This window comes from Rhipicephalus sanguineus, chromosome 2, assembly GCF_013339695.2.
Source record: "Rhipicephalus sanguineus isolate Rsan-2018 chromosome 2, BIME_Rsan_1.4, whole genome shotgun sequence".
NCBI classification, from domain to species: Eukaryota; Metazoa; Arthropoda; class Arachnida; order Ixodida; family Ixodidae; genus Rhipicephalus; species Rhipicephalus sanguineus.
In genome coordinates this window covers 62273167-62289256 of record NC_051177.1, presented here as the reverse complement: position 1 = coordinate 62289256, position 16090 = coordinate 62273167, and the positions used below count along the sequence as shown (strand labels likewise).

At 46.1% G+C, this 16090-nt stretch overlaps 1 protein-coding gene across 1 annotated transcript in view; it reads left to right on the top strand.

The window, feature by feature from the left end:
- Positions 1–5469, top strand: part of LOC119383094 (zinc finger protein ztf-16) — a 29938-nt gene extending 24469 nt beyond the window's left edge. Inside the window, exon 3 of the mRNA XM_037651086.2 lies at positions 1110–5469. Coding sequence (XP_037507014.1) covers positions 1141–2514 — 1374 coding nt within the window. The 5' untranslated portion in view covers positions 1110–1140 and the 3' untranslated portion in view covers positions 2515–5469. The remainder of the gene's footprint in view (positions 1–1109) is intronic.
- Positions 5470–16090: the final 10621 nt, after the last annotated feature.

Genomic DNA, 16090 nt, shown 5'->3' with positions numbered 1-16090 from the left:
TGCACTGGCTCTCGATGGATGGGAAGCGTCGATAAGATGGAGAACAGCGACGTCGATGTGAAGGAGGAGAAGCGCTCCTACGAGTAGTGGCAACCAGAAGCTTCTCCAGTCTGTCGCATAACTCAGCGACGGGAAATGATGGTGATTCTGGCTCAGACCGCTTTGTCAGTGAAGGGCTGACGGCGTGCGATGCTGAAGCCGGAATTGCAGCTGCAACCACTGGAAGTGGATTGGCAACTTCCATAACCTTGTCAGCCAATGTAGCGAGCTCTGACAAATTCTGGGTTGAAGCAGTTGCCAGCACCATCTGGACTTGGGTGGGCAAGCGCTGAAGGAATAGCTCACGGACGAAGGTGCTGCCCGTAGTGGAAACGCGTGGGCCGAATAGATTAAGGAATCGACGCAGTGGCTGGCTTGGCCGTTGATTGCAGAGTTGTTCGATTGAGAGTAGCTGTTGCAACTGAGTGCGTTCCGACATAGCCGTGCGGTCCAGTATAGCAGCCTTGATTACGTCGTAAGGCGACTGGTAGGTCGTGCGTAAACGAATGGAGAAGGTCGGAAATCTCGTCGATAACGGCCGCTGGAAGCGCGTCGACCACGAGGAGGTACTTGCGAGTCTGGGACGTAATCCGTGAGAGTTCGAAACGGGCCTCTGTTTGGATGAACCACGCCGAGGGGTTCCGTTCCCAGAACTCTGGCAGTCGGATGGTGTTCGAAATAACCGCAGCGGTTGAAGAGGTCTCGGCGTTGGCCGAGTTGGTCGAGGCTTGCTGGCGTTCGTTGCCGGTGGTTGACATGGCTCCACGTCTTTTTGTTTCGTGTTGCACGTTATGATCAGGCACCAGTTGCTGCTTGATCCAAATGTCCGGGTCACCAATTTGTGGAGCACACTTAAGAAAACGACACGACACGTCCGTCTAGCGCCGAAGCCTAAAACCAACTAAGTTTTCTTTATTTTTCTGCGCCCCTCGCGCCAGCCTTGCTGCCGCGCCGCACGAGGTCACGTCCGACGTCTTCTTTCTTCACTGTGCAATCCCGTCGATGTCGGTGGCGCTATACATTTTTGCTGCCACATTCTAACAGGCTGCATCATTTTTCTATGCTTTCAGGTAGCACAGCCACGCTGTAGAACCACATAGGATGGATCTGGAGGGGGACGTGACGACGCCCAGGGCTGAAACCAGGGCTGAAACCAGGGCTGTACGAGAGATGAACAACAACACGAGTACCGCTGTGAGCAAGTCTGGCGATGACCCGCCCCCGCGGGACAACCGCTCGTACGAGTGCGATGTTTGCTTCATGCGTTTCACGCAGTTCGCCAACATGCGGCGGCACAAGCTCAGCCACTCGGGCATCCGCCCTTTTGAATGCCGCCTGTGCCTCCGGCGTTTCTTCCGCAAGGACCATCTCGTCGAACACACGGTTCGGAAGCACTCAAAGCAGAGGCCACTGCGCTGCCCCTTCTGCGCAAAGACATTTCCCTCTGTGCCCATGCTCAAGTGTCACCTCTCCAACGCCCACTCGTCGGGCTATACTCCGCGCAGCAACATTTGCAACATATGCGGCTTTGTCGCCACCTCGGCAGGAGGAGCAAAGATTCATTACATGACCTACCACGTTCGTAGAGCCCTGCGTTCCTCATCTCCAACTGAAAATTCATCAGGCCTAGCTTCCTTGCTCTCTTCACCGTACCAGGGTGCACATGGTGAAGTCTGCACCTTGGGGCCAAGTACCATGGCAATGGACGTGTATCGCGAGTCTTCCGAGGATGGTGTGGGTGCGATAGAGGTTCACCACATTGAAGGGGACTATTCGGAAATATCTCCTCGAATCACGAGCGTAACGTCTCAGCGCGACTCAGCTGACAAGGGAGGCGAGGAGGACGACGACGATAGCATGATCGTGGTGAAATCGGAAATGCATGAAAGCATCACCGACACGCTTACAGCTGACACTGGCGACAGCAACAACAACACAAACGTCAGCAACAACAACGCCTCGGCTGGCACTGGCACGAGGGCGGCTGGAGCTGACGAGAGCAGGGATTCTCCTCACGACAATCAGTCCACTGCGGAAGATCATGGTTTCATTACCTCCGACACGGGAAACTGGACCATGCCTTCATCGTCGTCGTCACAAGAGCACTGCTCCCTGGGGACCAGCAATCAATGGAGCGCGACAGCGGTGCACGGGAACCACGACCTCGGCATAGTCATCTCTCCTCCACCAACTGCGGCATTCGGCTCTACCTCCGCCACGGACAAAGCCGACGAGAAACAGATGCGCAGCACGCCCGAAACGTCCACTGCCGACGGCGACAGTGGCGTCGACATGCGCTACCCAAGCCCTTTGGCGTGCCAGTATTGTGATGTGGTCTTCTACGACCGCACCCTATACCTTCTGCACCGTGGTGCTCACTCCTTCCGCAAGCCGTGGAGGTGCAACCTCTGCGGTCACCAGTGCAAGCACAGGTACGACTTTGCCAGCCACCTGCTCGCTCACCCGCACATCTGACAACGCTTGCCGGTTGATCACTGTGGAGCACCGCCACCTCAAGGATGAGAAGTGGTTGTGATGCGTTGCATTTGTTTATCCTTGTTGCATTATGTGTGGTTTGAATGGTCACCACGATTTCGGGGGCAGTGTGCTGCCGCTCTCCGAGAGCCGTATTTTATGGAGTAATGAGGACTTCTGTTTGTTGGCTTGCACTTGATGGAGGGACTGGTGCGAAACGCAAGTCTGAAAAACAGCGATCAACCGGTGAAAAAAAAAAAAAAAAACTAGATGCGTGCATGCATAGCCTTTGTTGTGTTGACTGATCGTGACTCTAAACTTCTTCCTGTGGGAGTTGTCAGGCCGAAGCCACTCTTGAGATTGATGCTCCGTGTCTTGCAGACTAGCCTTTATCAAAGGAACATCGTCTCTTGTAACTTCCAACAAGTGAGCGCTGTCTCGCGACGATTTCTGAACATCTATTTCTTATCAAGTGTGTGCCTTAAATCGTTTTTGAATCGAAGCATAATTGTTGTTTCTACTGCATGTTTACACAGGGGTGTCACCCGGCTCCTTTCTACTCGCATCTTACTGTATTTGTCGTCTCATGAACTGGGCCTTTTATGTGGTACCGCGTTGCGGCATAATAGTGATGAAGGAGCACCGTTGCTCTCTACGTTAACTATTCTAACCATTCACCAGTCTGTGTCATCTACATCACCAAAGTGCCTTGTCGCATTGCAGGTAAACTGAACTCGTTCTCCCCGCATTCGGGGTGAATCTCAGTATGGACTGTTTCTTCCTCTGCTCATGGCCACAGGTCTCTGTATATTTACCCCTGCTTGAGCATAAGCTATGCATTATATATACATTATTTGTTCCTGTGTTTGTAAGACACAGGGGTTTGTCATTTTTTTTATTGCACACGTTATGAGCATGTTGCTGTAGAGTGCTGGTACTACATGATTCTGATCATGTGTAAGAGTTGCTGCTTCACCATCACCAACAATCGTGGTGCTGCAATTTTCCTTGTTGGACTGGGCTTGGAGTCAGCAATTGCATGATAGTCTGTCTAAAAAGCCTGAAATGACTCGCATAGTTTAGCTGGATGAATGCAAGCCTGAACAGTTCAGACTTGGGAAGCACAGGTGGTCTTAGAGTGCGAGTTAGACTGAAGTAACTTTGGGTCACATTGCTTTCTGATGTTTTGATTTCTTTGAACTAAAACTAATTTAAAATATTGTTTTTTCTTGTGGGGGCTTAGCTATGGAAGCATTCCACCATAGATTCTCTATTGTGAACAACTTTACAACGAAATTTGGTACTCGGCTAGGTTTTAATGACTAAAAGCACTCGTAAGATTAGGTTCACACCATTCTCTTGATTAAACATATCATACCTTATGTTTGTTTTTCTGTAATAAACCTACCATAGCTGTTCAGATTTTATGCTGTATCGTCCACATTGACTGCCATGGTCACTAAGTACAGCCCCACCCCCTTCATTTTCTTACGACAACCAACGTGCCTTATAAAACCAGAGTTGAACATTCCTATGCAGATGCTAGTTGTAATTGCCAACCATCGCAAATATACCATCAAAATTTTTGGGAGCTGCAGATATGCTTAAGCTAACCGATCGTCAGGGATTCATTATAATTTCACCACTTGTGTTGCAATGTGTTAGTTGTGCTCGACTTTTTTTTTTTTTTAACTTTTTTGTGATTGTCGTTTGGCATGTTGTGTAGAACAAAAAGGTTTTCGCTTGTGGAGGTGGTTACCCCGCTGTCTTGTTTGGTCTCTATAAGATGCCAGCTCTGGTCTCTTTTCTTATACCGGTGGATCAAGTCGCCCATAGTGCGACTTGAGAAATGCAATATGTAGTGTGCTGTGTGTGCATGTGGTTGTGTGAAGTTGAGCATGCTTTTGTGTCTCATAGCATTTCAAAAATCTAAGTGTGCAATATTGGTGTTGGGATCCTCTTGTCTCTGCTTGTGCAGCGCTTTTTTTTTTGTTTCCTTGTTTGCTAGAGAATTGTATGTCTGTTGTTTGTTTTATGTTGCTTCATTTACCAGAAGGACGGCATAGCTGTCTCTTGGGGACACCAGGCTCGTATTGTTACTACTAGATGAATTAGTGTCAGTAGCAGGAGTCACGCTTTGTTTAGGTGTGAAATTTGATGCATAGACCTGAAATGTGCAGATTTACGACGCCAGAGTGCCTTACTCTATACTCAGAATGGAATTCCCCCAAGGTATTTTTTTTTTTGTTATAGCTGTTGCCGCTGTTAGCGCCTTGCTGTTTTCATAATCACAATCGTGCCTTAATGAAGCTACAAGCTAGCTGAAAGTACGAGTGCACCTGCCCACAAATGTTTTTGGAGCATTTAGACATTTCAAAAAGCGTTTTGAAATTGCAGTGTTGTTTAATCCCAGAACTATAATACTCTGATTTGTAGTAAAGCACTGCTACAATGACTCTCACTCCAAAAAATGTTGATTAAAGATACAGGTTTGCACCAGGTGCAGGTATACAGGCAACTCAATCAACTTTGTTTCATACTTATGGTTGGAAAATATAACGTTATTGTTACATATGAGTAAATACACCATACTTAGCAATAACAAGTTATGTATTACGGATATCTACATCTTATTCACGTATATGACATGCTATGTTTTGGTCGTGTGTCTTAGCAGAGCCTTCGTAGTTTTACCTACTGTGCATAATACAATGCACGCATTGTCTGCAGTGAAATTTCTGGGTTGATGCTGTGAGAACATTTGCGGTCATGAGGTGCACATTGTATACATAGAAATGCATTTGTTCAATCAAATTACTATGCACGGGACCGTTCAGAGGGAAACTTTTTTTACGTGTTGCTAAAATAAAGAGTAACTCCTCCCTTCCCTTACTTTACCAGCAAGGAATTGTAACCGTTTTCTTGGCATATAAAGTCTTCATTTGTACCATGTGCCCCGGTTCTTGCCTTTTTCTTGTTCACAGCTATATTCCACAGAATTTCAAAATTTATGGGGTAATATACTTCATGCAGTAAACTGCACTGAGGAAAGATAAAGCATTGAAGTTGACAAGGTGCCTGTTGGACACGTTTTTGTACACAATGAAAACTAGTTTTGTGCTCTGGTGTTTGTTCCACAACTAAAATACAATTGCTGTCTACCTTGTGTACCATCATGTCGCCCATCTCATGGAGAAGGGGTGACAAGTCGGCTCCGCCGCAATGCAAAAGTCTTGTGCGGTGAAACATACCACAAATCATAAGGGGGCTGCTGTCGCAAGACATAGTGTGCCTACAAAGTAAAAGACATATTTTCTTGGTGTCTTTTTTCTCTTTTTTTTTTTTCGAGGATGGGTTTCGCGGACATCCCTGTGAGAGCCACTGGTCTGGCACCTTCATTTTAAGAAAAAGAAATTGTGAAATTTTCGCCTGTAATGCGAAGGAGGGACGTGACATCTGGCCAGTGTGTCAGAACGGAATGGAAATCAAAAAAAGAAGAAAGACTATACATTTGACCGGAACGAAAACGTAACAGAAACTTTATTATGTCGTTCCTGAGTGAAACGGAATTTTTTTTATTGTTTTTCGGTTAACGGAATAACTTGCCCATGCGGAACAACCGAGGTCATGCAACGTGAGTAATAATGCATATCTCAGGGTACAGTATTAGGCTATTAGCGCGTACCTAAGGCAGGAATTCCAAAGTAAAGATGTGTTGAAATTGTGCGAAAAACGAAAACAGTGGCAACCAGAGACGTTATACTAACGCAAGTAGACGTTCATATGCCTGTCACGCAGGTCAGCGTGGACAGGGCATTCTCGGCGTTGAAGTTTGTTTTACCAGAACAGCGGTCTCGCACGTCAGAGAATACACTTGATGACATGCTGCTTCCGAGATCGTGCTCACTTCCTTGACACAAAGCAATGAGCCTGCTCAAAACTTGAAATTCGTAATTGACTTTTGAGAAAATGATTAGCGACTTTAAAGGGTACTAGTTTGAGCTAGTTGGTAGGAATTCGTGGCACAGGTAAGAGGAGCGCAAGTAACTATACCCCAAATACAGTGTTTTTGATCGTTACTTTAACTTCAAATTTTTGCAAGTAAAAAACCGTTACAAACTGTTACAGAACATTTTTCTTTTCGTTCCTGAACAGAAACGGAACGGAACTTTCTTGCGGTGGAAAGAAACTGAAACCGAAACGAAAAACATTTCGTTCGACCAGGGAGGTAAGCAAGTTTTATTTAAACCTCCTTGGTTCCGACACCCTGCATCTGGCACATTACTGTGCGCAACAAGTCCTACCCTTTTTCATATGGTATCCAATTGAGTAAACTTTAAGGGGCATTAGTGCCCTTTTTTCGAGGACACTTTCTTCAGTGTTGAGGTTAGTCCAAGCCTTCATTTGTAAAAGTGGCTCTTCGTATTGAGAATACTGTATAGTTCCTACAAAGGTTACCAGAATATACTCTTGGCACTTTAATGTATGGGAGATGCCAGCAGGGTACTTCAGCCGGTATTGGAATCATAAGTTGTGTATGGATTTGCTTCAACTTTGCCCTTCTGGCTTCATACGACCTTGTAAATCAATAATTTTTCAACAACATACGTTTTAAATGCTGTAGCTTGCACCAATTATGCACTCGTGCCTTCATTGGCCTTCTGCACTTGCATAATTGTGAGTGCCTTAATAAAATAATGTGCTATATGTAATCTCACCGAAACGTTTCAAGCCACGAGCAGGGAGACAAAATCATATCCTAACCAATGTCATTACCAAGGTTTTCTTAGTAAAGCAGCTACGGTGTTGTACCACTTAGCTCGAGGACGTGGGTTCGATTCCTGGTCATGATGGCCGCATTTCGATGGGGACAAAATGCGGAAGCGTCTGTGGGCTTTGCTTTGGGCGCACGTTAAAAAGACATTAAAGAGAAAAACGATTTTTCTCGCATCAGAAATATTGGTAATGATGGTTAGGATTCCAAGCAACCCTGGCCGACTGCCGACGTTTGGCTGATCACTGGGAAATAGCTCTTTCGCTGTAGCAAAAGCGCCACGCTTGCTGCGAGCGAACGTGCAGCAAGAAAATGCGGGTGGCGACGCCACCTTTGAAGTTCCCGCGCCAGTCGCCGTGACGTCATAGACCTTGACGGCCTCTACTATTGCCTATGTATCATAATCGATAAAAACGAAGTACAGTGGCCTCTGAGGGAGCCACAATATACCAAGTTTCAGGAAATTTCGTTGAGCCAATGTGGCCAAAATACGGAAGAACACTGAAACCCGTGACGTCACCATCAGAGATTTCGGTGGGAAATGTAAAAGTGAAACTATTGGCATCGATTTCTTCATATATTTTAAACCTATGGTGGTGAAATTAACGATGCTAGAATTTTCAGAGTATAATTTATCAGTCTAAACTAATTTGTTTCACTCTTGTGTCCCTTTAAGGAACGCCAGGAAGTCAAAATTAATCCGGAGCTCCCGACTGCGGTGCGTTTCGTAATAAAATCCGGTAATTTAGTTTAGTGTTGCCTCATGTACCACTACCCAGCCGCACCTCTCGCATAACTCGTGCCGTGTGGCTCGAGCCACGGGCAATGCACAGAACTCAATGACGCTGCGCCGTGCTCCCGCCTGTGCCGCAGAAATGAGCGTCGTTTCCTCCCATGTTCCCTACAGTACAATCACCATATATCAGTGTTGGCGGTAACGCTTTACAAGTAACGACGTTACCGGTAACGCGTTACTTTTTTCAGTAACTTAGTAACGTACTTGTCACTATTTCGGAACTGTAACGGGTAACGTACTTTCGTTACCATTTTTTGGTAACGTGAGGTCTCACGTTACTCGTTACTTTTTATTCCAATTATCCTCGCAGTCTTACACAAAATTAATTCGTCTTGTAGGAGCGCCTTTCTCAGAGCTCGCCCCGACGTTATTTTGTCTCTCTCTCTTCATCCGAACTCGCACTTTGCTTCAGTTATCTTGTCGCTGTGGCAGACTGCTGTCGGCCCGCCAAGCGTTTACAAAGCGACCCCGCACGGGGTCCTTTTTTGCGCGGGGAAAATTTCAATGTGGAGCAAACTGCTGAAATTTATTAAACGGATCTGCTATAGTTTCGGCTACCTTGCTATCGAGTTTCAGTTGTTGATCGGCTATCGAGTTTCAAGTTGTCGTTTATTATCGATGAAGTGAAGCGAAATGCAGTCCTCGTAACCGTCAAAAGTGAGCTCTCGAGATTTCCTTGGCTTATGGACATCAAGACTATTCGCAACAATTCGCAACTTCCAGGTACCGTGGCGCCGCTGAGCGGTGGCCGCCGAAAGCTCTGTTGAGATTATTGAAATGTCGGACCCGCTTGAGTCAGCGAATGTTGCCACTTGTTTTGTCTCGTTTGGGGTCGTTTTGCGACGGTGTGCACGGTCTCGATACGTGACACTTTCGGTTCCTCAATGTGAACGGAAAATAAAAGAAAAAGGCAACTGATTTTACTGCGGGCCTCGGTGCTCACAGCGTACAACGGGAGGCAAAGCAAAAGCCTCCCCTTCATATTAGCGCCTCGAAAAGCCGTGAGTGGTTAAGCGGGTTAAACTTCGCAAGCAAATAACCAAGGCCCATGAATGTATGCAGAATCCCATTTTGTGTTTGAGTATATGTCTACTACCTCACATCACCTTTCTCGCGCTTCTTTCCTCCGCTCGACACAGTCGCTGTGCAGACAATACCAGAACTGATAAGGAATGCGTTCCGCCTCTACAATATAATGAAAAGTCCGCTTTCAAAGCGTCCATTGCACCATTCCACGTGTGAAGTGGCTGTGAAGTGCCTCCGTGACCTTCACATCTCCAGCTCTTTTTGTTCTCTATTACTTGCTGATGGCGCTGTGTTTTCGTCCCTGTCCCGTACGATGTTACTTATTGCACTTCTCATAAACACCGAAAGCGTAGGATGATAACAGAAACGTCCCTTCTTAAACGTGAAAATTGAGAGTCTTGCGCTGGTTTCATTCGCTGTTTGTCGACCTATTGTGGCAATCCGCTGTTTTTTTTTTTTCTCTTTTTTACCAAGAAAGCACAATAAAATCGTATTTCCGATAATCGCACATGCCTCAAGTGGTTCTTGTGCTTCGGTCTCGAAGGACAACACATTTTTTTTTCGTTTACTTACATTACTTCGTGCTTTGAAGCAGGGGTGTAGGCAGAAATATTTTTTCGGGGGGGGGGGGGGGGGGGGCACCTCCTTGATCTGCAGTGGGGACGAGCAGGCAGATGTGGTCGAGTGTCATTTTCTGCTCTGTATGCTATGGCAAAAAAAAAATTTCGGGGGGGGGGGCACGGGCCCGGTGTGCCCTAACGTGGCTACGCCCCTGCTTTGAAGGGAGCTGAGCTAGCTACGCGGCAGAATGCAATGCAAGCAAAAATGAGATAAAGCATGTCTCCGAGATTGTCTCTGATATTACTGAGACATCTTTACTGAGTCTCCTACTACCATATCGTGCTAACAACACAGCGGGGGTTGCAACGCGCGATTAAGCGCCGCAAGCAACGCGACTAGTGTGTTTGCTTTATTTACAATTGTGTGCATATTTATCTTCCTAATGAGGTTCTAATCACGTACCCGACATTCGTTTACTTATTATAATATGTCACCGCCACCCTGCTTTCACTAAAACATAAATCGGAGTGCAGCCGAAGCGCAAAGAACTGCTCTTCGCCAAACATGTACGTTCCTAAATCGTCTGCAGCGGGCCGATAATCTCAACGACCGCCATGTTGGATGTGCAGTCGCGCCACCTATAGGCCGTGAAAGTTGCGAACACAACGGAGGATGACTTCTTCGGAAATCCCTTCTCGACATCATCGCCATCTGAAGATGAGAGACTGTCTCAGTACCACGTGCCGCATGATATTGCGTTGAGCGGGCCCAAGGAAAACTTTACGCACGTTCACCAGCCCTTCCTGGCAGTGATTATTCGCCAAGAAGCGAGTCAAGCTGTACGGTGACACCTTTCAAATGCAGCTGTTGCTTACATTCAGCACTTAGTCGTTACATTAGGAAGTTGTCCTTGCAATGCTCTAGCACTGTTCATGAATTCAGTATTCAAAATGAGTTTTGTTTCTTGCTATGCGCAACTGCGACTACGCTTCAGCTTATTGAATTCCTGCGAGCGAGGCTAACACTGAACACCTTCACATACAGAGACGCCATATTTGCTGTAATTATACAAGTTGAAAAAAAAAATGTCCATGCGCGCAACATAAGGTCAACATAAGTAAAACAATGTTGTAAGTTGAACGACACAATTTTGAACACACACACACACACACACACACACACACACACACACACACACACACACACACACACACACACGCACACACGCGCACACACACACACACACACACACACACACACACACACACACACACACACACACACACACACACACACACACACACACACACACACACACAAACCAACAAGAATAACAAAAGGAAAATATGTTTTTAAGGAGACAGCTTTGAACAATGCAAGTGTAAAAAGTAAAATAGTAAAGTAATACAGAGTTTATAGAGGTATGTTGTTCCAATCATTAATGGTGCGCGGAAAAAAAAAAAGGAGTATTTGAATAGCTTCGTTCGGGCAAAATAGGGGGTTAGAGCATTTGGGTGACGTTGGCGAGTAGGCCTCGTCATTGGTGGACTTAGATAAACTGCCAGGTCGAGTGCACACGCACCAGATAAAAAAGAAAAGACAAGAAAAGTAAAACAAACCGTCGCATCACATTCTTGTCGGCAAAATTAAAGAATAAACAAGGATACCTAAACTCGTGATTCAGTTATAAAAATAAATAAATAAAAAATAAGGCAGCTTGGCACTGGTGGTTCCAAGCCTGAGGGAAGTGTACGGCTGGACCGTCTTTCCTGTTTCTCTTTATTTTTATCTTTCTTTCTTCTTTTCTTTTTTTTCTCATCTCTGTTTTTTCTATGCCTTTTTTTGTCTCTGTACATTTCTATTTCTTTCTTTCTCTCGTTATGTATTTCTTTCTCTTTCTCGCCTTTCTCTCTCTCTCTTTACTTCTCACTTTCTCTTTTTTCTATCTTTTTCTCTCTCTCTCCTTCTTTCTATGCTGTGCCTTACTCTCTCCCCACCTCCCTTCCCTCCTCCTCAAGCTCATTTCCCTTTCCACCCCTTGCTATAACTATACTTAGGGCTCCGTGTTTTCGGATAAATCCAAAAAAAATCCGACAAACACTCGCCGGTAAAATTGTTTACAATTCAGATTTATCCGATTAACTCCTGTTTTAACGGCCAATACGACCCTTTAGAACAACTGCCAGTTGGCCGTGTCCTGTGCTCTTCATAAGCCTCCGTTTCTGTTAGCGCTTCACCATCATGAATACGACCCTGGTGCGTTCTTTATCGAAAGGGCATGTCTTAAGCGGTCAGTGATAGATCGGCCGGTTTGGCCGATATAAATTTTACCTCACGTCAACAGTGTCTCGTACTCGTAGACCGCACCTAGCGCTCATTTAACGAAGGGCTTGTCGCGCAAGGAGCAGGAGACGCCAACCGAACGTAGGGCGCCGAAGAGCGCGAGACGACATCTTGATACAGGGGCGTAGCCATAAGAGGGGGAGGGGGGACGGTTGACCCTGCCCCCCCCCCCTCTTCCCCACGAAATTTTTCAATTTTGCACGTGTATATATACACTCACACATACAAACGCACGCACGAACATCCATAAAGTATGGTTGAACCCCCCTCCCCCTGAAAAAAAATTTCTGGCTACGTTACTGCCTTGATATGCCGTCCCCTGGCGGCACTGGTTCACGCCAGATGACGTCGCATATACGGACCTCGTAAAGTATGCATGCGTCAATTACAAGCTTTAAGGTTGTAATACGCGCAGACGTAGGTGTTTTGTAATCAAGTAGTTGTGCTTGTGTGTATATGTGTTTGTGGGTTCAAACCTTCCAGACAACTAAAATACGCTTCGTGATGTTTTCGTGTTCAGCTATGATTACATCGAAGATATTGGAGTAATGAGAATAATTCGAAATATGCTCCGAATTTCGGACAATTAGGGATACTGCGAAAACTAAACTCCGGTAAACGCCGAATTTCCGCAAAAAAAAAAAAAAAAACTCTATAAAACACCCTCCGAATTTCAAGAAAAATAAGCTCCGATGACAGGGAGCTCTTCCTATACTACAAAAGACTATGCTATGCTCTGCTAGAGTGCCTGGATAGCCGAGTGGTAACGACGCTCACCCTCGGATCGCGGGTACGCCGGTTTGAAAATTGAATCCTGCCTGGCGAAGAATTTTTTCGCCAAGAATTTCTCTCTTTCTCTTTCTTTCTATCTCATTCTACCTCTCTCTCTCTTCTCTCTCGCACTCTCTCTGTACTCGTTCTCTCGCCCAACAGAGTTATTGCATCCCACGCCAGACAAATCGGCGCACGTGTTCTGGGAGCGAAGCAGAGGATGAAAAAGAGGACGAAGAGAGCTCGTGCCATGATGATGATAGTTTTCTGTCTACGGTCAACGACGAAGCACCAAGCTTAACAACGTCGCAGTAAAAAACAATAACAAAAAAAATCAACATTGTCACGAGCTCGCGCCGCAGTTTGCGCACTCGAATGTACGCAAAATATGGGGGACAAGGCAACCAAATGCTTATGCATGACACAATTGCCCTTGGTAATCGCAGAGGCCTCAGTAACATCACCGCTGTCTGATCAATAAATTGCGTGTTTCTCCAGGACCAGCGTTTGATGAAGCAGTGGGACACAGGCGCACTGATAATCACGTAATGCAGGACAAGAAGGCCTTACAGCACCTGCCATTCTGCACCTTTAAGTTGCGTCCTTGCAATATCACATTCAGGCATCGTCCAGTTCGACCAAAGCCGAACCCTGTTATACCGAAGCAGCATCGGGACCGTAAATTAGTTCGTCATACCCGATATTCGTTGTAGCAGAAGAAATAAAAACTGGCTCTAAGAAATCGGAAAATCTGGTTAGCGCAAACATCCTAGATGCAAAAACGCATTACTCTAGGCTTCAAACGCCTTATAAACAAGGTTATCCTTACCTGCCTCCATGTGGCATCTCAAACTAAGGTTGGAACATCAGAAGGTGAAATCGCAACAAAGTTCGTTTAAGAAAACAGGCATGCATTCAGAATTCGAAGAATTTTATACCAAATCTTTAATGTCACAAGCAAATTTTTGAAAAAGCTGGTTGTGAATTGCCTGTAAATATACATTTTTTTAAATGCTACCTTTCGAGTCTTAAGACTCGCGCGAACCAAATATGCATTCTTTACAGCCGATATTTCGGCGGCACTCGTGTGCACGGTTTCGTTATAAAAAGAATGAATGTCACTGTAATCAAGCGCGGCCAACCAAACTTCGTGTTTAGTTCGCTATAACCGATAATTCGCTGTATCAGTGTCTGTTATAACGAGGTTCCACTGTATATGACTTCGCCTGCGCATTCGACAGAATTGTTTTTTATGTTTCCCTTTGCACTTGCCTGATGCCTTTTTCGCAGAACAAGTACAAGCATAGAACCGAGGACATTTGTGCCATCCGCCTAGCTGCTTGCTATGCCTCACTATCATTGTTGCCACATCGGGTCCTTTTCCGCAACTCCTCGGGCACAAATATGAGCAAGTGTGTCGGGTAATTCGCTTCTTGAATGACTCAAACGATTTCAGTGAAAGGATTTGTGTGTAAAGTCAAGACTATCACTACCGAACACTGCAGTAAAAAACACACACACTCACTGCCGAAAGGTCAGCATAAAAGCAGCCGATTTTCTCGATTTCTGGATATGAATATTTCTTGCGAACTAATTTAATATCTTCATTACCGTATAGAAACGTGTCGGACAATGGACGCCCTTTTCAAAGGGCGCGCATCTTTCCCTGATAAACCACTTTTGCAGGCATTGCATTACGCCCATGTACCGGACGAAATATGCTGAGTTTACTGAAGAATCTGCACTGAACACACACTGAAGGCTTTGCAATCAGGGGTGGATAACATTTTTTTTTGCAAAAAAAAAGGGGGGGGGGGGGCGTGTGGGTCGACCTGACTGGTCCTCTTCTTGGTGATATGCATTAAAAGTTAAGGGGGGGGGGTGTTAGGACATCCGGACTCCACCTCTGGATCCACCCGTCGTAGCAATACCACGGCCGCCGCTTGTCCATCCAGCGGCCATGGCAATACCATCACGGTTTAACACCAGCAGAACGGTGTTTATGTTGTACACCACCTATGTCGGTCGCTTTTCGAACACATATCGAAAGCAGTGCGCAGCAATCCTGTGGGTATTATATGCGCTATTTATTCACCACAAAACGACCGTATGACTGATATTGCCGCTGTGTCTCTCTCTCTCTCTCTCACACACACACACACACACACACACACACACACACACACACACACACACACACACACACACACACACACACACACACACACACACACACACGCACACACACACACACACACACACACACACGGTGTTCCAAGAAATGTGTCCGAAAATCCTCAAAAATATGAGAAATGGAATATTTGATCGTTGCCTTCATAATTACTTCTGTAGCGCCACACACCTTAAGAAGGCTGGAGACGTCAATTGCGACAGTAATCAAATAAATTAATATAATTAACATTTCAATTAGTCGAAACAGGCGGTCGGGTCAAACGGGAGAATCGAAATGCTTCCGGCGAAGGGCTCACTGCCACTTTGAGGTTTCCAAAAAGCGGCCGATACCCCCTGAAATAAAATTTTGGCAGCGTTCCACATCCGCGATGCGCAGCGCCTTAGGGGCGCCACTGAAAGCCGCGTAGCGGCAGCCGTTGGAACCGCTGGTAGGTCGCGTAGCGGACGCCTCATTTGCGGGCGTGCGATTTGCCGTTTGTGCGCGCGTGAGATTTGCCGCTTGTGCGCATCCCAGATAATTACTTTTGCGGCGATAGTGTGCGCACATGAGCGGCACTTTATAATAGTGGACATGTGTTCGATGTCACAGCTATATGTGGGACGACAATGTCCTTATGCGCCAAGTGTTTGCCACAGACCAGCGTCAACAAGCTTCCCTACGAAGTGGAGCTCATCGTAAGTACACCGCTTTCTTTATAACGTCCCGAATGCCTGCATGCGTTGACGCGTGAACCAACGTTTTTTCTCGACACAGTAGCTTCGTTTACGTGCCATGGGTTTATATAGTAGATATTGAGGGAGCGCTGTCGCACCGGCGTATAGATTTCAGAGGTGCGGCCACGCGAAGGGTCAGCGTTCGTAAAACTTTGAAACCAGCACGATAAGCTTGTGAAAAAAGAAACGATAAATTTGTCATCATCGGTGCAGAGGCGCACAGCGAACATTCTGCACCGATGATCGCATTCCAGTGCCATCAATAGGTAGAATGCAGTCGATTTCGTGCAGCACACGTGTGATTCCACGGCGCTTTTGTAAAGGAGCCGTCACCTGCCCCACATTCTCTGGCATTGCACTTCGCGCCATTCGTTTTTCAAGATAGCCTAGGCATCACG